Below are 21,564 nucleotides of genomic sequence, written 5' to 3' on the forward strand. Positions count from 1 at the left end.
TGATAGAAAGGAGCCATTTAACACATAAAACTAATGTCAATATTTTACATACTGTTATAAAGATAATATTAAAAAGCATCAGTGATCCTATTTCGAAATGTCTTGTACAGTAATGTGAATGTGTGTAGCACAGTACTTAAACTACGTAATAAAATATAACAATAAAATTATGCCAACAATGCTGAACTTAGAACAAGAAAATATTTTTATTAACAGACAGGTATCATATAATATAAAAATATTTTTTTAATAGAATATTACAATATAATATCTCATGCAGATCTATTGATCATGCCAAACTGTGATTTAAGGAATACCATTGATATATATTGAAAAACTTTAGTTATTTTGATGTATAGTGATCAGTAGATTATACCATACCCTGCTTTGCTTATTGATGGCATTTTTTATCTTAATTTATTTTTTACAATTTTTGTAATGGTCATTTAACTGACTGTTTTTGTGGAAAACTAGAAAAATCTTAATATATACAGCTTACTTTAAAATATACTTAGTAGGATCGCCCATTGGTCTACACACCACCGAAGCTACTACTCAGCCGGTTTTTGGGGCCTTTGTGAATAGAACCCAGTGTATATACCAGAAGCTCCATGGTTCGAAGTAAACCTATTTCTAACATTTAAAATATACTGGTCTACTAAACTTTTTCTATATTTATATCATGGTTTTAATATGTGTATATATATATATATATATATATATATATATATATGGTACTTATGTAGTATCTGGGCGTCCGATTTAGAAATCGGATCGGATCGCATCGCATGCGACCAAATCGTATGCGATGCGATGGTCAAGATTTTTCCATAGGATTCAATGTTAAAATGGTCTGAGTCCATTTTAACATAGAATTCAATGGGAAAAAGGGGTCCTTTTCCTTTCCCCACTATCCAAGTGGGCATGGAGTTGGATATAAACCTGTGGCGAGCGTAGCGAGCCACCGAGCCCGAAGCGTGGCGAGCGTAGCGAGCCCCGCGAGGGCACACAGAATACTTTTTAAGAAATATGCGTCCCCTCGCGGGGCTCGCTTCGCTCGCCACGCTTCGGGCTCGATGGCTCGCTGCGCTCGCCACGCTATATAAAATCAACTCTATGCCCACTTGGATAGTGGGGAAATGAACAGGACCTTCTTAACATTGAATCCTATGCAAAATCTCATCGAATCGAATCGCATAGCATCTGATTGTATGCCTTAAGGTAAGGCATACAATCACAAAATCGGCAGCCCAGATACTACATAAGTACCATATATATATATATATATATATATATATATATATATATATATATATATATATATTACATTATTGTCTAAAATTAGAAAAATATGGCTTTCTATAAATTGTATATATTACTTTAATAAAGGGTTCTTTAGATTTTAGTATGAATGTAACCGAATCCTTTTCAATAATCATATTTGTTACTTTTACAACAGCTGTATTTAATATTATCCAGCACTTCTATATAAGAAGGACCACTGCAATACACTGTTGGTGTATTGGTTACATGGTCATCCCAACACAAAAGGCTCTATGTGTTTTGAGATGCTCTCCATCTGCAGAGTGAGCTGAGCTTTTCTTAAGGTTTAGTTGAGCAGATGCAAAAGCCCCAATAATACATAGTTTCATTTTTGTTCTACATATATTTATTAGACTTTTTTTGGGGGCTATTCGCTATCAGCACCAAGATCTGAGCCAGCTAGGCATCATGGGAAAAGTAGTTTTTCCATTTAGCGGTTCAGACTGTAATCTATCCCTCCTTATAAGTAATACAACTAATATTCATATATGGGGTAGATGTTAAGACTTGGCGAGACATACTGGAGAAGTTGCATTCTGTGAAAGGACAGAAGCTGATTGGTTGCCTTGGGGGACAGCTCTATTTGGTCTCCAAGCCTTGATGCATCTTCCCCAGTGTGTCTTTCTAAGCAGTTTAAGTACTTTATTTTATTACGGTTATATCTGAACTTCACAAATTTGTCAAACCTTTTCAGGTTTGACATATTATGACAAATTAAGCAGCAGATGCTAATGTAATTCCCATCCTAGTTATTTTCTGTACAAACATTAATAGTGTCTGGCAACCATCTGTGATATTTTCCTGGGCCCAGTAACATTTGTAACTACATTAAGGGCGGTATTCAATGTCAGGGTCACGGCAGTCGAGCTTGCTCGACCGCCGTGACCCAGTCCCGTTCAGCTCGACCGAGGACACGCAGGCGGGATTCAATGTCCCGCCTGCCGGGGAGCGAAAAGGGGGCATGGCGGCGAGTTGCGGCCGGGAAGAAGCGAGCTGCAGCCGGCAGCTCGTCACTTCCCGGCTGTTCTCGGCAGAACGAGCCCGACAGCTTGTGATGTCTGGCTCGTTCTGGCGAGATACCCTGCTCAATGCTGTCGGGAAAGACAGCATTGAATAGGGCCCGGCGGGCATCTCCCCGGTGGGAGGTGCTCGCCGGAGATTGAATATCCCCCTTAGAGTTAACACCACTTTCTTGATCAGAATAATTCTTTTGAATGAATCCTGCTGAAGGACAGGAAGTACTGTATTCCTACCTACCGGACATGCATCAGGGCAATGAGAGTAAGTATGATTGTTCTCTCATGCATTTAATGAATAAAACTGTAGCATTATAAATCCAAATAATTACAAATCATATGATCCTTTATGAACAATTATGTTGTAAAATGTTTGTATAAGTGGATTAGCTGTTACTGACAAAACTTAATTGATGAAAAAAGAAAGTTCAAGTTGTTTAGAAATATAAAGAAAAGCACAAGAAGACCTTCTTCCAAATGGCAACATCATGATGCAAGTCTTCTGAGAGCCTGTGGAGTGACAGAGTCCAGTAAAATTTATGTTTTACAACAATTACTGCAAATAGCTCACCACTTTTTAATCTAATGTTTAAAACACTAGTATCAATTCTATTATAGCAGCAAAATGCATGTTCCCAAAGAGCCTAGAAAATAGATGACTACAAACAATCCCTCTTGGTTACAGTTGGCAATCTTTTTACTTTTTAGAGTTCAGCATTACTGTACATGCTATATTGCTAGTCTTCCTCAGTACCCCAAAAGACAGAACATTATTCTACCATTTGCAGCTTTACAAAAATAATCCCTGCGGTTTATAGGTTATAGCAGTGGTTCCCAAACTGTGTGCCTAGGCTCCCTGGAGTGCCTCGGGACACTTGCAGGGGTGCCATGGATTAGTGGTCTAGAGGCAATTGAAATTATTTATGGTCATTGTAAAAGGCAAAAACATTGCTGGTGGGCTACCAATAATAAAATATGTGGACAAACCGAAGCTAATCCTGTCCCTCACACATAAATAAACCCATGTATGACATACAAATCAATTTATAAAATAAGAAACTTTTGGACTAGGGGTGCCGTGAAAAAAATTCTGATGCTCTAGGGTGCCGTGATTTTAAAAAGTTTGGGAACCACTGGGTTATAGGTTCCAGGTTATAGGTTTACAACTTAAATATAAATAAAATTCTGTTCACAGGTGCACCAATTAAAAAAAAAATTGTATAACTCATAATACATACATTGTCATTCATGTATCTATTTCACAAGTGGTTTCATTTTCCAAATTTATTGCTAAAGCAATAATCCGATTAAAAAATATATATAATTTATATATATATACAGAAGGAGCGGGCATCATCCTTGGCCGGCGCTCACCAGATCCCTTGCACTGGTGAGCGCCTGCGATAGAGACTGGGACGCGCGTGCGTCTCACACGCACGTGCGTCCCAGTATCACGGCGGCTGGGCAGCATCTCCCATAGGCCCTTGGTTTATTGTAATATCCAGCTTGACTTTGTATTACACTAGTGGACACATTGTGTTTAGCCATCTATTGTAAGCTAAATCACACCTACCTTTGTTGTCACTGCTATTGCCCTGTGGGCAGTTTTATTAAAAATTTATTTTACTAGTATGATTCTGGTCAATAAATTAATGTTTAGCACACCCTGAATCCCCCCCTTTTTCCATCTTTCAAACCGGGTCCTATCTAACAGGGGACCCAATCAGGGTAGCAGCTCTTCTATCCACTTTATTGTGCGCAGTGTGTTTTTCCTCGATATATATATATATATATATATATATATATATATATATATATATATATATATATATATACACACTGTGTATATATATATATATATATATATATATATATATATATATATATATATATATATATATGATCATATACATGTAAGATCTTAATTACACTGCGGGCAAAGTGCTAAATATAAATGTGTATGATATGAAAAAATATTAAACTGTAAGCATTATCTCACCTCCTCTTGAGCATCCAGTTCCTCAATTGCTGGCTCAAGTTCAGTGTATTCAAATGGTTCTTTAGAGTCTTGCATTAGTGAGATCTTAATAAAGATAAAAACAGATTTCTGTCATTGAGATTGTAAACAATGTATTCCAATGTATAGAATTTGAATGGAATATAAAAGGATGTATATTTGAACTAAGGAGGAATTCAATCTGTGCCACTATTTCCTGACAGGGGAAATAGTGGTACTCACCTATTCAATGCTTCCATTAACGACAGCAATGAAGGGCATCAGATCCGACTTTTTTAGAACGGGTGACAGACAGTCGGGATTCCGACAGTCATTACACCAACGTCGGAATCCCAACTGTTAAAACCCCGACACTCGGGATCCCGATGGCCACCGGCTATTCTCCCTCGTGGGGATCCACGACCCCCATAGAGGGAGAATAGAATAGGTTGCGAGTGTAGCTCGCCACTGTACCCGCAGCGTGGCGAGCGCAGCTTTGTTGCGCTCCCCCCACTGTCTGAGTCCGGCCTGTCAGGATCCCTATACCACACCCTTTAGAACTGGGTATGTACCCAGTGTAAGCAAGTGCCTCAGTATAGCACTTTGGCTACAGTATGTCCCAATGCTCCTGCTATGTGCTGCACATGGCTTACTTTACACATCACAAAGATTGGCCCAGTCATTATCTTGCTACTATAATACATAGTTCCATTTTTTTACCTTTTCCAGTATAGGATCACTTCCCTCATTGAACTTTCTGTAATTCTCTATGTATAGTATAGCATCATGAATGGTCAAGAAACAGATGTCTGGCTTGATCTGGTCATCAAAAAATAAACATTCTTCCATCTTTTTAAAAACATTATCTGTAGAAAGCAATGACAAATTCATATTAAGTGGATTGACAAGAATATTTTCTTTGTTTTACACTAAATTTATCAGATGCATGTGATTGTGGGAAATAGAAGGAATCATGGTGGCGATTTATAGGAAAATATAATGATAGATGAATTTACCATCACATGCTGCTATATACATGTCTACATCAATCCTCTTGAATTCTCTATATATCTGAAAAGCAAACAGCTATTTAGCAATAGGCATATAATAGGCAATAGCAAAAATGTATAAATCAAAGTTGCTTTGTGTTATATACATACATAAGAGGACACAGGTTTGTGACTGGAAATACAAGTTAGGCAAATCAGATGAAATAGAAGCAAATACACAGAAGAAATACATGTGCCTCTTTTGGTGGGGCATAACCTCAGTTATAATATATAACAAGATATACCAATTTGTTTATATGTCTGGTTACATGCATGTCCAAGTGTGATTTAAAGTGTAATGGGTATACACAAGCATGTTGTACTGTAGGAGCCAACTTTATTGATGCTCACATTGTACCCTTTATGACTGAAAAGCACAGACCTAGTGAATGTGGCAGCACAAGCAATTACACCAACACTATGGTAGATGTACTAAAATGGCCTTAACGATTGTAAAATAGCGGGTCCCGCTTCTCCTGCATAATGTGGAGAAGCGGGCTCCCATATTAACCTGATGTATTAACCCCTGTTCTGCCGTTAAGGAGAGCTGTTCTGTTCTCAGTCCACGGCTTTCCTTATAGGCGCCTATGTTAGGACCGTGCATGCGCCTTTTTAAAAAAAAGCTCCCACTCTCCCCAGCCAGCTCACTGGGCCTATTCGAGATCTCACTATTATCACAAGATCTCAAGTGCAGCAGCATTGTCCCTGCTGTAAGCCCGGGGCTGGCAAAGCGCATGAAGCGGCTTAATGGTCAATGTATACCTGACAGCCAGTCATACATCGCCCGGGCCGTAAACAGTAGGGGGATTGAAGGAGACAGCCACACTGAGCACGTTAATTAGCACTCTTCTTACATTTTACCCCCCCCCCCCCCCCAGATAACCAGCGTTAAGTGCAGCATATGCACTCAATGCTGGTTAGTACATATACCCCACTGTTTGCTAAATGCAATAGTTACTGTTAGTGGAAACCTCTGCTGGAAGTAATAACGAAGGCAAGAGGTGGAGGAAGAATACAATTATGGGGTAAAACACCATCTGCCATCTCATATGACGGCTATTGCAGCCATCAAGTTACTAGACTTCACTGCCATGGCCAATTTGAATAAAATGACATTTTCCTTATGCTCCCCAGTGGCCAGTACAGCAATGGATACTTATATGTGGGGCTTGAAAATAGTTTCTATTCCAGCCCCCAGGTGCCCTAGGAAAGGAAGGGCAGAGATTAATTTTGTTCAATGAATCTATAACTTTACAGCAAGTACTAAAACTCTATTATGAACAAGAGCACCTGCTATGGATGTATAAACTGACTGAGCAGCATCCATTCTGTGTATCATGTATGGTGGTCAGTAGCTCAGGATGAGTTTGACTCAATTTATAGACACATGAATACAGTGTTACCAAATGCAAGTACTGTCATTGTTTAGAGTTAGGACCCCTCAAGTGCCTTGATGTGGTGACTGGATTATAATGTATTTAAAATATCCTGTAACTGAGAAACACAAATTTTATGTGCTAATAAAATTGTTGCTCTTTTACTAGTTCACAGAAGTGTGTTGATGTTTTTTTCTGTGTGTACTGTGTATGTCCAAATGCAACAGATCCCTTCAATTTAACATTATTTTACCAGAACCCATAACGTGGTCCTAACTTTAAAATATTCCAGTTCAACTGAATTATAACTTTCCAAAAAGTAAAAAAATAAAAATAAACATTTACAGGTTAATGTTACTGTTTTCTTCAAAACCACATTTCTTTTGGCATATACAATAGTAATTCCTTATGTTCTCTAGTTGGTATGGCAGCCAAATAACATGATTCTTGTCTTCCCTCCTGTTGTTAGCCATGTGAAATCTCATCAATCCTGCCTTCAGCCATCATGGGATACTACATAAGTTTAGCAGTATCTACAGTATGTTAACGAGGCTTCTTACAGTGTGAAGACAGCGATAATACTATATATACAGGATACTGTGTGGCGGTTATTCAAAAGAAAATGGTTTGGACAAGTTATATATCTCACCAGTTTAAGACACCTTACTGCCACAACATCAAGGAAACTTATTTGTCCAAAGTCAAATATTAGGCTGTGAATAGTGACTCTTGGGACAGACACTTTTACAGGTAGCTCTGAATTCCAGTCTACTTGGATTTCCACTTCTTTCATTTGAATTTCTGGGCTCTGGTCTTCTTCTGGGTCTTCAAGGTCATCATCTGGCTCAAACCCATCATTATCAAATCCTGCATCACTGATGATACCATTCTAAACAGAAAAAAAAACATATTTCATTAGTGGGACCGTTATTAGGTTCTATTGACTATATTGGTGGTAGGGAGTTATTCCGAATTCCAGTAATAGTAAACAATGGGCATAGATGGTCAGATAAAATGCCTGTCAGACCGACAGACATTTTATCTGCCATCCTCACACCCAGCAGATATCATTTCCATGCACTGTGATATATCTCACAGTGTATGGCCCCCACAATATCCAAATGTATCCCCTTATGAGCAGACATTTCCCCATTTCTACCCTATGAAGGAACAGGAGAAATCTATTAGTCAGCTAAGGCAGGACATACAATGTCCTCTACGACTTGCAACTTAAAAATACTGCATCAGACAGAAAGATCCTCCTCTGTAAATATGAGGTCTGGATTCACCAGAGTGTGAAACAATCCCGTACAAAAGAAGAAAACAAAACGAACCACAACAGAGAAGGTAGGGGAAGGGGTCACGATTTAATAGATTTTCCATGTAGGAGGGGAAAATGAATCAATCCCTACATTTTATTCAGGAAAAAGTTTTATTTCTGTTCCAAAATAACTAATCCTATAAGGATCATTTTTGCCTGCAGAAGGTCGGGACTGCAATGGGCACCAAGTTCGCTGTGAGTTATGCCAATAAATTCATGGGTAGTTGTGTGAAGAAATATATATCTTGTTATAATAAATATATATATATATATATATATATATATAAATATAGATTTAGAATGAAGATCAATTTGGTGTGAACATGGTGTCCTGGACAAGATACATAAATAATGTTAAAATGAATTGTACAAAAGATGATGTATACCAGTCGTGCCAAGGAGAATTCCTGTGATGTGGGTATGAAAAAAAATCTGGTAAGAGAAGCTGCGAGGAATGTAGAAAGTGTTGAGGGGTAAGAACTTTTAGGCAAAATAAACAGGAAAGTACTGAATGATAAAAATAGAAATGCTTTTGAACGCGCCTTCACAACAACCTTTAATAATTAATACAGAGAAAGATCCATTTTAAAACATTGTGGTATCTTACACAAGGACCCTATATTCGGATGAGATTTACTGGTGAAACCTAAGTGTATTTATAGGCAGGCACCAAATCGGAGTAACAGCCTAGTATTAAATCAAAGTGTTTCTATCACTGCATGTCATGTTTAGCGTGTAGAGAAATAAAAACTGAAAAATCAAACAAAAACTAGTGAGGTGACAATAAATGAAAATACTCCTATAAACAAGGACTTTATCATGTGTGCTACAAAAATGTAATCACCACTATAAAATGTGAATGCAACCTATTTGATATAAGTAGGATCTTGAGGCCATTGAAAACATGGTTAGAGGAGAACATCAGATATATCAGTACGGACTTAGGAACCCATGCCCTTTCTCATCATCTCCGGAAAAAAAACTGCTCCAATGCTGCAGTCAAAAGACTTATACGCCTGCAATGGGTAAAGGACAATTGGTGGAGAAGGGATATAGCCACTCAATTAGCTAAAACAATCTATGAATTAGGGACCGTTAGGGTTAAATTCAGACTGAAGTGGTTTCTGTAAATAATATGTTTTTAGTGTTTTTATTCTTGTTTCTCATTATGCCTATATCTATTACCAAAAGATCACAAAAGCTGGGATGCTTAAATAAAAATAGGGATCTCCGGAATAGGTTCGCTAAAACATACATGAATGTGTAACCAACAGAACGGTTAAATTACCTAGAATGCACACAAGAGAAAAGCACTTTCATTAATATATGATGAGACCATCCTGGAATGGGATACAAAACTTTGCACTCGTGATAAAGTAAAAGGCTACTTAACATCTATAGGGGAAAAAGGTGGAGACCCAGCATCCATTACACAGCTGTGCAGTACCAATAAGGACCAGGTAGGGGGGATATATCCCAAACTTTTATGATTACAAGCCACACTTCAAGCTGACCTTGAAATAGACCCAAGGACAGGTCGCAATGTTTGGGTACTTTGCAGGCTGATGGTGTATGGAGCGCTGCAGGGATCATCCGGTAACCACAGTTAACATCAGTTATCATTTTGGCTCCAAGGAAACCCATTGCTACAGCTGGGGGAGACTTGCATCAACACATGCGCATAAGAGAACTGACTGAACTTCTTAGCCTTAACTGGTAATTGAGAACTGCATTTGATCCTTTTGATCATAGCCTGAGTGTGGATTCTAAACCCTCTTTTTAAAATCTTGTCTTGGTACTCTTTACTTAGATGGGCGCCCGTCGTGGTGATCGCGGGTACATTTATGTCTGGCCGCGACGCGACCGACGCGATGCCCGCGATTTCCCATTGAAACCCATGTTAAACATGGAAATCGTGTCGGTCACGTCGCGGCCGGCCATAAATGTACCCGCGATGCCCGCGACGCGATGCTCCCGATTTGCCATAGGAATCAATGTTAAAAGGCCCGATGGACACGATTTTAGTGTTCAATGCCTCAATGGACCCTACTATCCACTAGGGCGTGGAGTGAGAATAGAATAGTGTGGCGAGCGTAGCGAGCCACCGAGCCCGAAGCGTGGCGAGCGCAGCGAGCCCCGCGAGGGGACGCGGATACCTTCACAGTTATACGCGTCCCCTCGCGGGCTTCACAGGTGTCGGTGGCGACGCGGACACCTGTGAAGCCCGCGAGGGGACGCGTTTACCTGTGAAGGTATCCGCGTCCGCTCGCCACGCTTCGGGCTCGGTGGCTCGCTGCGCTCGCCACACTATTCTATTCTCACTCCACGCCCTAGTGGATAGTAGGGCATGAAAAGGTCGGAGGACGCGTACCGCTGCGCTCGCCACGCTTCGGGTTGGCGTGGATCGTGGGGTGGCGTTAAAAATTTGGGGGGACATTTTAAGGGGTAATTGTGCCTATTTGGGCTCTGTGGCCCATTTAACATTGATTCCTATGGGCAAATCGCGGGCATTGAGGCATTTTCCATGAAAATCGCGCTCAATCAGCCTTTTTAACATTGTTCCCTATGGTAAAATCGCGGTCATCGCGGGTAGCAGATTTTTATGTACCCGCGATTTACCCGCGATGCCCGCGATTTTTACCCCCGACGCCCGCGATTTCAATCGCGGGCGCCCATCTAGGTAAAGAGTACCCTTGTCTTTTAGTATAACAAATTGTTAAAATGTAATGGTTTGACACTATGTTGTTATTTATTCTTTTTCCACTCGGTAGTGTCTGAAAACTGTGGAGTGTTACAAACACATATACCATGGCATCCTAAAGGAGGAATATAGTGTATGAAAAAGGAAAAGGAACACCTCTATATTAAGTGGTGTGTCTGAGTGCTGAAGTGGTATCCCATTTCCTTTTTTTAGGAAGATTTGTCATGTCTGACTGTTGTGCACATACTGTACAATTATCTGGACAATCTGTCGAAATAATAGATCGTATCTGATTGGTTGCCCATAGCAACATCCTATCTGAAATAGATCATTTTGATGAATGTGGAGTTCGCATCAGCACCATTTGTTTTTTCTTTGCAGAACTACAAATCCCAGTATAGCAGCACCTCAAATAGATAAGGTGTACATTCTAAGAATCCCCCCTCCCCTATGGGTTACTGTATAATATAGCCCACCAAGAACCTGTGCAATCTGGTGGACCATTATGCATGCGATAACACCTAACCTTATGTATCAATTCCTATTTTCATATAGATTGTAAGCTTGCGAGCAGGGCCTTTTGACCATTTTGACTGCATGTAACTACCTAGTTTGTTTTATCCCTATTTACAATTGTAAAGCACAACGGAACTTGCTAAAGAAACTGTGGTACTTGTTTCCTAGCACGGCCACCCCGATTTACATCGGGGTGGTCGTGTCGGAAAAATCGTGTCGATCGCATCGCATGCGATTTGGTCGCATGCGATGCGATCGACGCGACCGCCCCGATTTTTTGATTGAATCAAATATGAATCGCGTTCCTGGGACCCGATTTTACATGGGATTCAATGTAAAATATTCCCTAGACCCCCAAATTTTACAACGTAAACCCCACCCCACGATAGACGCCAACCCGAAGCGTGGCGAGCGCAGCGTGCCCACGAGGGGCGGCGGTGCGCGTCCTCCGACCTTTTCATTCCCCTACTATCCACGTCGGCGTGGAGTTGAGAATATATAGTGTGGCGAGCGCAGCGAGCCCGAAGCGTGGCGAGTTATACGCGTGCAGTTAACCTGTGAAGTTATACGCGTGCGCTCGCCACACTATATATTCTCAACTCCACGGCGACGTGGATAGTAGGGGAATGAAAAGGTCGGAGGACGCGCACCGCTGCGCTCGCCTCGGGTTGGCGTCTATCGTGGGGTGACGACGGGGCCATATATAATGTGAAATGGGTCATATTGGCCCATTTCACATTTTTCTCAATGTGAGATGGACTTATCCAAGTCCATCTCATCTTGTGCCATTATAATGGCACAAGACCGACGCGATGCTCACGATTTCAATGTTAAAAAATATTTTAACATTGAAACCTATGGCAAAATCGGAGGCATCGCGTCGGTCGCGTCGGGACCAATGTTAATGGTCCCGACCGACGCGATGCCCCCGATTTTTTGCCTTTGCCGGCAAAATGGACCTGATTTCAAAGGAAATCGGGTCCATCGTTGGGATCGTGTACCTTAACTTAAAGGTACACGATCCCAACGATTGTGGCCGTGCTAGGAAACAAGTACCGAAACTGTTATGCCCCTTTCAGACCGCACAAATTAAACGGTATATTGCCGTTTCTTTACCGTTTCAAAACGGTAATATGTGCGGTCTGAAAGGTCCAGAGTGAATTTACCGTTTTAAAATAACCGTATTTTACCTAGTTTGTTTTATCCCTATTTACAATTGTAAAGCACAACTGAACTTGCTAAAGAAACTGTGGTACTTGTTTCCTAGCACGGCCACCCCGATTTATATCGGGGTGGTCGTGTTGGAAAAATCGCGTCGATCGCATCGCATGCGATTTGGTCGCATGCGATGCGATCGACGCGACCGACCCGATTTTTTGATTGAATCAAATATGAATCGCGTTCCTGGGACCCGATTTTACATGGGATTCAATGTAAAATATTCCCTAGACCCCCAAATTTTACAACGTAAACCCCACCCCACGATAGACGCCAACCCGAAGCGTGGCGAGCGCAGCGAGCCCACGAGGGGCGGCGGTGCGCGTCCTCCGACCTTTTCATTCCCCTACTATCCACATCGGCGTGGAGTTGAGAATATATAGTGTGGCGAGCGCAGCGAGCCACCGAACCCGAAGCGTGGCGAGCGCACGCGTATACCTGTGAAGTTATACGCGTGCGCTCGCCACACTATATATTCTCAACTCCACGGCGACGTGGATAGTAGGGGAATGAAAAGGTCGGAGGACGCGCACCGCCACCCCTCGCGGGCTCGCTGCGCTCGCCTCGGGTTGGCGTCTATCGTGGGGTGACGACGGGGCCATATATAATGTGAAATGGGTCATATTGGCCCATTTCACATTTTTCAAATTTTTTTCAATGTGAGATGGACTTAATCAAGTCCATCTCATCTTGTGCCATTATAATGGCACAAGACCGACGCGATGCTCACGATTTCAATGTTAAAAAATATTTTAACATTGAAACCTATGGCAAAATCGGGGGCATCGTGTCGGTCGCGTCGGGACCAATGTTAATGGTCCCGACCGACGCGATGCCCCCGATTTTTTGCCTTTGCCGGCAAAATGGACCTGATTTCAAAGGAAATCGGGTCCATCCTTGGGATCGTGTACCTTAACTTAAAGGTACACGATCCCAACGATTGTGGCCGTGCTAGGAAACAAGTACCGAAACTGTTATGCCCCTTTCAGACCGCACAAATTAAACGGTATATTGCCGTTTCTTTACCATTTCAAAACGGTAATATGTGCGGTCTGAAAGGTCCAGAGTGAATTTACCATTTTAAAATAACCGTATTTTAAAACGGTAAAAAAGCAGGGTCCTACACGTTTCAGACCCGTTTTTTTTGCGGTCTGAACGGGTCTGAAACGGTACCCAGGCAGCAGTGAGCACTATCGGTCCCCAGTGCCTGCATATTTAATAAGCCGGGCCGCTAATTACATATGCGCATATGTAATTAGCCGATAAGTGCAGAGGGGACCTGGCTCAGAGGGGACCCCACCCCCCCCAATGTGTTTAAGAAAACCCCCGTGCCTCGTGCCTTACGATCCCTGCTGTCGGCTCCAGCTCCTGTCGGCTCCTGCTGCATATAAAAAAAAAAAAAAAAGTGACTTTCGGAAAATGGCTGCCCCATAGGAAAGACTGTTTAAAAAAACTGTCTTTGGTATGGGGGCAGCCATTTTCCGAAAGTCACTTTTTTAATAAGCAGCAGGTGTCTGCACAGCCAGGATCCGCAAGGCATGAGGTACTGGCTGCACGGGGGGCTTTCTTAAACACATTGGGTGGGTGGGGGAGGGGTGTTAGCCCTATTGGTTGGGGGGGGGGGGGGGGGTGTTGACTGTAACACGCTGAAGACCGCACTGGCTTTGATCCTGTATTTGGAAAGTTTCCAAAAACGGGTCTGCCAGTGTAAAAAAACGGCACTTAAATGGTAATATCCCATTTAAGAGATGCGGTGTGAAAGGGGTTTTACTTGGCAGACCCGTTTTTAGAAACGTTTGCGGTCTGAAAGCAGCATTACTAAATAATCATTCTCCATGAAATCCTCATTGCAAATGAACTCACAACAGCAACTTGATTCATATCCATTGCGATTGCAGCACATGCGCAGTTTGCTGATAATCACTCAGCCAAAATATTATATGATATATAGTAGAAGAGATTTTCCACAACAGAAAAAATATGGCAAGTGCACCGGGTACACAGTTACATTTTTTATTGCAAATATAATTAAGTTGATATACAGGTTGAGTATCCCTTATACAAAATGCCCGGCACCAGAAGTATTTTGGATAACAGATTATTCCATATTTAGGAATATTTTTATATTTCAGTTAGTATCTTGACGTATCTTGTATGTATGTTGTATAAACAAAGCAAACACATTAAATACACATAAATATATTTTATTTGTGCATGAAGCAAGGTTTTAAAACATGAAACAAAGTTTGTGTACACAGATAATGGATGCTACGCAAACATTTTCTTGTGCCAGTTACAGATGTCCCCAGTAGTGCCACTTACATATAATGTCCCCAGTAGTGCCAGTTCCATATCATGTCCCCAGTAGTGCCAGTTCCATATCATGTCCCCAGTAGTGCCAGTTCCATATCATGTCCCCAGTAGTGCCAGTTCCATATCATGTCCCCAGTAGTGCCAATTACATATCATATCCCCAGTAGTGCCAGTTCCATATCATGTCCCCAGTAGTGCCAGTTCCATATCATGTCCCCAGTAGTGCCAGTTCCATATCATGTCCCCAGTAGTGCCAGTTCCATATCATGTCCCCAGTAGTGCCAGTTCCATATCATGTCCCCAGTAGTGCCAGTTCCATATCATGTCCCCAGTAGTGCCAGTTCCATATCATGTCCCCAGTAGTGCCAGTTCCATATCATGTCCCCAGTAGTGCCAGTTACATATCATGTCCTCCGTAGTGCCAATTACATATCATGTCCCCAGTATTGCCAGTTACAGATCATGTCCCCAGTATTGCCAGTTACAGATGTCCCCAGTATTGCCAGTTACAGATGTCCCCAGTAATGCCAGTTACATATCATGTCCCCAGTAGTGCCAGTTAAATATCATGTCCCCCGTAGTGCCAGTTACAGATGTCCCCAGTAGTACTTTTAGCAAAAAAAATGTCAAAAAGTGCATTCTGGAATCTTTTTTTTTTTGTAAAATTATTTGGATAACGGACATCTGGATAAGGGATACTCAACCTGTATTACTGAATTAGGAAATGTTAACTGAATTAAGTGACAGGAGACATATTTCAACAATTATTATTTTCTCAAATACTGCTTTCTGTACATAGTTATATAAGCAATTACCTTAGTTGCCCTTAACTGTCCTTTCTTAATAAGTTTGTTTATTTTTCTCAGTGCTTTGATCCTCTTGTTATAAACTTTGATGGCATCAAATCCGACCTGCAATTAAATCATAAATTGTACATTTTGTATTATAGGTATCAGCTGTGATTTCAGACATGCAGTGTACACATACAATGCACTCACAATAGAAGTGATGCCACTTTTCAGACCATCGATATTTCCATAGAAAATACCACTAGCAAATCGAACAATTTTAATTCCATTTGGTTCAACAACCTGTAGGAAGAAATTGAGAAACATAATTTGTTTTCGCGTAAAAAAAAGGCGTGTGACATTAATATAAATATTTCCATTATTTTTTTATCAGAATGAGTAACATAGTGGATATGAACCCATGCAATGTTATCTGCCTGGCTTTTATTATATATTAACTTGAATAGGAATATTTTTTTTATGCAACATATCTATTGTACTAACCTTTTAGCTGAACTTGCTTGCTCCAGTGACAAGGTGCAAGGCACTAGAGAATGCACTATGAGTCTACACATTTCTATATTAATCTTATGAAAAAGTGTTACACAATGATGAGTTCAGAAATGACAACAGCTAGGAATATAGTTTTACTTACACTTTTGTATTTTTTGACTTCCTTGTAGATGTCTGTTCCAGGGACATTCCCAAGAGCACCACATGAGGGACTAAAACAAAAATGTATAATTATATGCAAGGGTATAAGTATACTACCACTTCTTATTTCATTATTGTTTGTCCAACTGTATCACAGACAATGATCACACTATGGTCCTTATTCAGAGGTAGGCGCAATTGTGGCTGCATCTTTTGGTGGTGGCCTACTTGTAATTTTATCCAAATGCCACTACAAGTCCTTTTCTTGGTCTAAATCCATACATCTCAATGTGCAAGGATTGATGCGCTCTTTGTCAGTGTTCATGAACGCTGTAATACCATCTAGTGAGCCTTTTGATGCCACCATCAGTCATACCATCAAAACTTGTACCAGCCCCACAGCAGGTTCAAATGATCCATCTGAAAGGGGCATTCAGTGAGCTGCAAAAATTATATTTACCAATTTATCCCCAATATTTTCTGGGGTAATCCTATAAAGATGCCTACAAAAAACCCACATTTCCTCATAAAAACACACAGTTTCAGTGAAAGGTGTGTTTTCACAGTCGGAGTCACGTTTTCTTGAGTGCTTTTGTGAATTTTGTTTCGCCTGCCTAAGGCAGATGAAACAAAATCCCACATAAGCGGCAGCTTGTGCCGGCTTTTCAGGGCTTATTAGAAAGCCTTGGGTGAATCCATTAGCCTTGAGAAAATATTGTGGCTAATTGGATAATCCAATGTTAGCGATTGAGCATCTGTGTGCACATCATCTGTACGCCCATAACACTCTCAACCAGCTGCGTCTCCTACCATCTTGTAAAATCGGCCACTGCTCCCAGCACTCATCCAATTAGCCACATCCCAGTCACTGCCAATGAAAGCCCAACACTTTTCCAAGACATCTCTGATACCGTGTGTCTCCATCATGAACAGAGTGTTTGTGTATACACATGTAATGCATGCACGTGGGAGTTTTTAGGGAAGTGCACATATTCTCAGTAGCTCCAAATCATTCAACTACGTGAACATCATCATTCTATCAGCTTCAAAGTACAAAATATAATGAAAGCACATAAGCTTACAGTCTGAGTGATTTGTAGATGATGCAGTCCTTTTAAGCCAGTAAGGGCCTATCCCAAGATTTAGCCGGTAAGATGGTGAAAAAATAATTGTGTCTGTGGAGCGGTCACATACCTCATCCTTATTGCTAGTGGATGGAGAACACTCATAAAATCCCTTCCTCCTAAATGTCTTGTAATCAGACCCATATTTAATTCTTTAGATCTCCTTGCTAAACATAGACATATTAAAATGGCGAACATACATGCTGCTTATTGAAAGATATTAGGATAGTTACTTACAACTGAACACGCAGAACAATAGTTAGCAATCCAAAAACTAAACCAGCCAACAGTCCTAGATCGAGACCCAGTATGATAGCTGCAATACACGTGAACACCCAGATGACCTAGATAGAAGATGAAAGATTAATGCAGCTATAATGTGTATATACTGTATATCTATATTGTCTAACATGTATGATTATTTTTATGAAGAGGTAAGTTTCAAACTAGTTCTATGTAGTGCAGAAAGGATAGAAATAAACAAGTTTGGTGTATAATTAAGCACCTGGGTCAGTGCTGGGTCTGTGTAGCACAAAAAGTAATGCTGTGCGTGAAAGTGACATCCTTATTTTTACTTAATACTGATCCACGGATCTTATAAGCCACCTGCCTCACACTTTCAGCTGTTCTGGCCATGGCTGGATGTTCTGTGTAAAAGTCAGCGTCAATGAAAATCCTGGTGCTGTAGTAGGCCAGACAATAGTTCCTGCCCACTTCCCTCCCAGAAAGCGTGAAAACGCAGTCCCCCAAAAAACAGTCCCCCAAAAATAAAACCTGGGTCCAGCTAGGGGATACCATTTACAGAATAGGGGGAGCCCATACCTCCCTACAGTTGGTGGACAGGCTGTCTGTGTTGCTGACTGAGCAATGGTGAGATGACACACACATACTGCAGTGGGTAGGTCAGTGCTGCAGTGGGAACAGGGTCTGTCTCAGATCTGACCCTGATTGGAACAGTGGCCCTGTTTCTGGTTGACTCGCAAAGCAGTAGTTTTTCGCTGCTTTGCAAGCTAGTAACGCCGCCTGCCGGGCATGCGAATGCCTGCTGCACGCCGAATGTCCCCGCAGCACTGCGAATGGATATTTAGCATAAACATAAATTCCCAGGCTTGCGTGCGGGCCTGAAATCATTCAATGGTCACTGACCATCCAATGATTTCTAACTTGCTCGCAAATCTAGGTCAGTCTCTGCTGACTTAGATCTGCAGCATCCAGCTCTGATACCTGGGCGGACAGCTGATGTCTTTTTACTTCAGTCACCCGCCCCCAGAAGCCAGGTACCTGCCCCCGTTCACATAGGGACACCCAGTGTTTTCCTGGGTGCACCCAGCGGTTTCCTGGGTACGCCCAGGGAATGCAGCGAGCATGTATCCTCCACTTCCTCCCCGGTGCGAGTGCCGCTGAGACTAAGCAAGAAGGCCACAGAAGGCCTGCACATGCACATAAGGGAATCAACAAGAATCACCTCCAGTGTTCCACATCCCGGGTTGGACCCGGGATTTTGATGGGAAAGAGATAAGTGAGTCAGACATACCCACAACCCCAAAATGTCATACTACTACTCTCCCATCGGCCAAACATGCAGGGCCAACCGAGGATGTTGTTAGTAAGGGCCATGATGTCGAATGCAATAAGGTCCCCGCTGTCACTCTGTCGCTATACGCATTGGCAAGTGTGAATGCATTTGCCGAGGCTGGGTCCTGTCGCTGCCGTGTCGGACTGGATAAACATCACAAACCGTACAGTGTGTACCCAGCTCTAGTTCTCACTTTGGGTAAAGTAAATGAAAACTAAATAAAATGACATAAACGCATGCAGTATATTTGCCAAAATTGGCCTCATAAAAGTTCAGATGCTAAAATCCCCAATATAGCCATTTTATTTTATTTAATCTATTTTGTTATAAATCCAGCTAAATTAATATTTTAATTGGTTTAAGTGCTTACCGAGTCCCACTTATTCTGCTTCCATAGTCGTGGTATATCCAGCACTTGCCAGAACATTCCCTTAAGATTTGCTATGACAATAGCAGCCAGCACAGACTGTGGTGAGAAACAAAATAAAAAAGTCATTCATGTTCTTTTACAATCATAATCATTTTCTTAAAGACTTCTTCCTTCGAGAAATAGGAGGAAAGTGTCTAATGACACCACTCTTAGATATGATCAATAAGCAGTCATTTCTGAAACAAAACATCAGGGGGCAGATGTATTAAGCCTTAAAAAGAGATAAACGTGAGGGTTATAAAGATTAATAAATGCCCAACCAATCAGCTCCTGTCATGTTACAGGCTGTGTAGTCGATCCCATTAGGTCCGAAGGGTGCAAGGTGCCATTCGAGTGTCTTTTTCATGCGTTTAAATGCTGAAAACAGCACCCGAATCAAGCCAATCTCGCACCCTTTGCTGGGCCGAATTCTCTTAAAATTGCTTGCACCCCCTATAGAGGTGCGAGTACCTCTGCACGTCTATGTTATCATTTCTGTGAGGGCACCCGGGACATTGTCTGGTACTTGTGTACAATCACGGCTCCCACGATGTCCATCGCATAGTAAAAAATTGCATCGCATGCGATTTTTTAACAGAAATGCATCCAAATGCATTGAAATTAGTATCAAACATGTTCAATGGCCCCCAAATGTCATTTTTCAGGCTGTACCACCCCCACTATCAACGCAAACCCGAAGCGTGGCAAGCGCAGCGAGCCCGCGAGGGGCAGCGGTCTGCGTCCTACGACCTTTTATATCCCCACTATCCACGTCGGCGTGTAGTTGAGAATAGAAAGTGTGGCGAGTGCAGCGAGCCCGAAGCGTGGCGAGCGCAGCGAGCCCCGCGTGGGGACACGGATACCTTCACAGGTATACGCGTCCCCTCGCGGGCTTCACAGGTGTCCGTGTCCGCTCGCCACGCTTCGGGCTCGGTGGCTCGCTGCACTCGCCACACTTTCTATTCTCAACTCCACGCCGACGTGAATAGTGGGGGTATGAAAAGGTTGTAGGACGCGTACCGCCACCCCTCGCCACGCTTCGGGTTCGCGTTGATAGTGGGGGTGGTACAGCCTGAAAAATTACATTTGGGGGCCATTGAACATGTTTGATACTAATTTCAATGCATTTGAATGCATTTCTGTTTAAAATCGCATGCGATGCGATCGCATGCGATTTTTAAAAAAATGCTTAAAAACTGCAAAAATCGCATGCCACTACATATGGCATGCGATGGGAGCCGTGAAAGTACACAAGTACCCATTGTCTTATATTGTTTGGATTGCCAGACCATCGATATATATATATATATATATATATATATGTAAAAGTTTCTGGACCTCGACCAAATTAATTATAAATATACGGACTCCATTAAAAATTACTTGCCTACCCCAGTTATATATGATTAAGAACTTAATTTATGACATTGGTCATATTACCTTATTTTAATCCACCTGTGTTGTACTTGATAAATCAATTCAATAATATACTGGGTAGTATTTAACTAGTCCCGTTTTTCACCGAGGTGAAAACACAGGGCTATTTCACTGCTATTGTGTTAAATTTTCCAGTTTTTAGTAATTTTCACCTTTCAGCCTTATTTTGGGCACAAAGGCATGGACGAAACAGGACTAAAAAACAGGTCACAACTGCAATTTTGCCCTAAAATGGAAAAAAAAACCACAAATTCACAGATCCACGTGTTTTTTGCCTGTGTTACATTTTTCACCCTGGCAAAAAATCCGCACTTTAATTAAACAGGGCGAATCAAAATTCACCCTAAAAAATGGCGGAAAGGGCCTAGGTGAAAAATCATCATCAACTGCAAGTAACTTCTACCCCCTAAATGTTCTGTCAACACAGATGAGCGCCTCCCCCTTTGGAGATAGCAACCCTGACCCATGACAATTTTTTTCTTAAGCAAAGTTTTTTTGATTGAAGTAAATGTAATGTCAGTACAATATAGCATAAACACCAGGAACAATGAGCCAATGTATAATAAGAGAACAGCACGTGTGAACCCAGATCCACATCCTCTACTTTCCTTCTATCCATGTTTAAGAATAAATATGGCATAAAGACGTAGAGCATTAAATGAGCTAATAATCACTAAGAAATATTATTTTTTTCATTATATGCATCATTATGTTCTATATGTGCTTTACTAATTGCAGTTGTCTACT

General features: G+C 41.5%; 1 protein-coding gene across 1 annotated transcript in view; it reads right to left on the reverse strand.

Annotated features, from left to right (window-relative positions):
- Positions 1 to 1,340: 1,340 nt before the first annotated feature.
- Positions 1,341 to 21,564, reverse strand: part of LOC146074631 (pendrin-like) — a 34,797-nt gene continuing 14,573 nt past the window's right edge. Inside the window, exons 11-20 of the mRNA XM_083182959.1 lie at positions 19,342 to 19,437; positions 17,633 to 17,739; positions 16,273 to 16,342; positions 15,828 to 15,920; positions 15,645 to 15,740; positions 7,410 to 7,649; positions 5,352 to 5,406; positions 5,056 to 5,201; positions 4,339 to 4,422; positions 1,341 to 2,849 (exon numbers count right to left, since the gene is read on the reverse strand). Coding sequence (XP_083039085.1) covers positions 2,826 to 2,849; positions 4,339 to 4,422; positions 5,056 to 5,201; positions 5,352 to 5,406; positions 7,410 to 7,649; positions 15,645 to 15,740; positions 15,828 to 15,920; positions 16,273 to 16,342; positions 17,633 to 17,739; positions 19,342 to 19,437 — 1,011 coding nt within the window. The 3' untranslated portion in view covers positions 1,341 to 2,825. The remainder of the gene's footprint in view (positions 2,850 to 4,338; positions 4,423 to 5,055; positions 5,202 to 5,351; positions 5,407 to 7,409; positions 7,650 to 15,644; positions 15,741 to 15,827; positions 15,921 to 16,272; positions 16,343 to 17,632; positions 17,740 to 19,341; positions 19,438 to 21,564) is intronic.

The sequence above is a fragment of the Crinia signifera genome, chromosome 4 (genome assembly GCF_055691185.1).
Source record: "Crinia signifera chromosome 4, ASM5569118v1, whole genome shotgun sequence".
Lineage (NCBI taxonomy): Eukaryota > Metazoa > Chordata > Amphibia > Anura > Myobatrachidae > Crinia > Crinia signifera.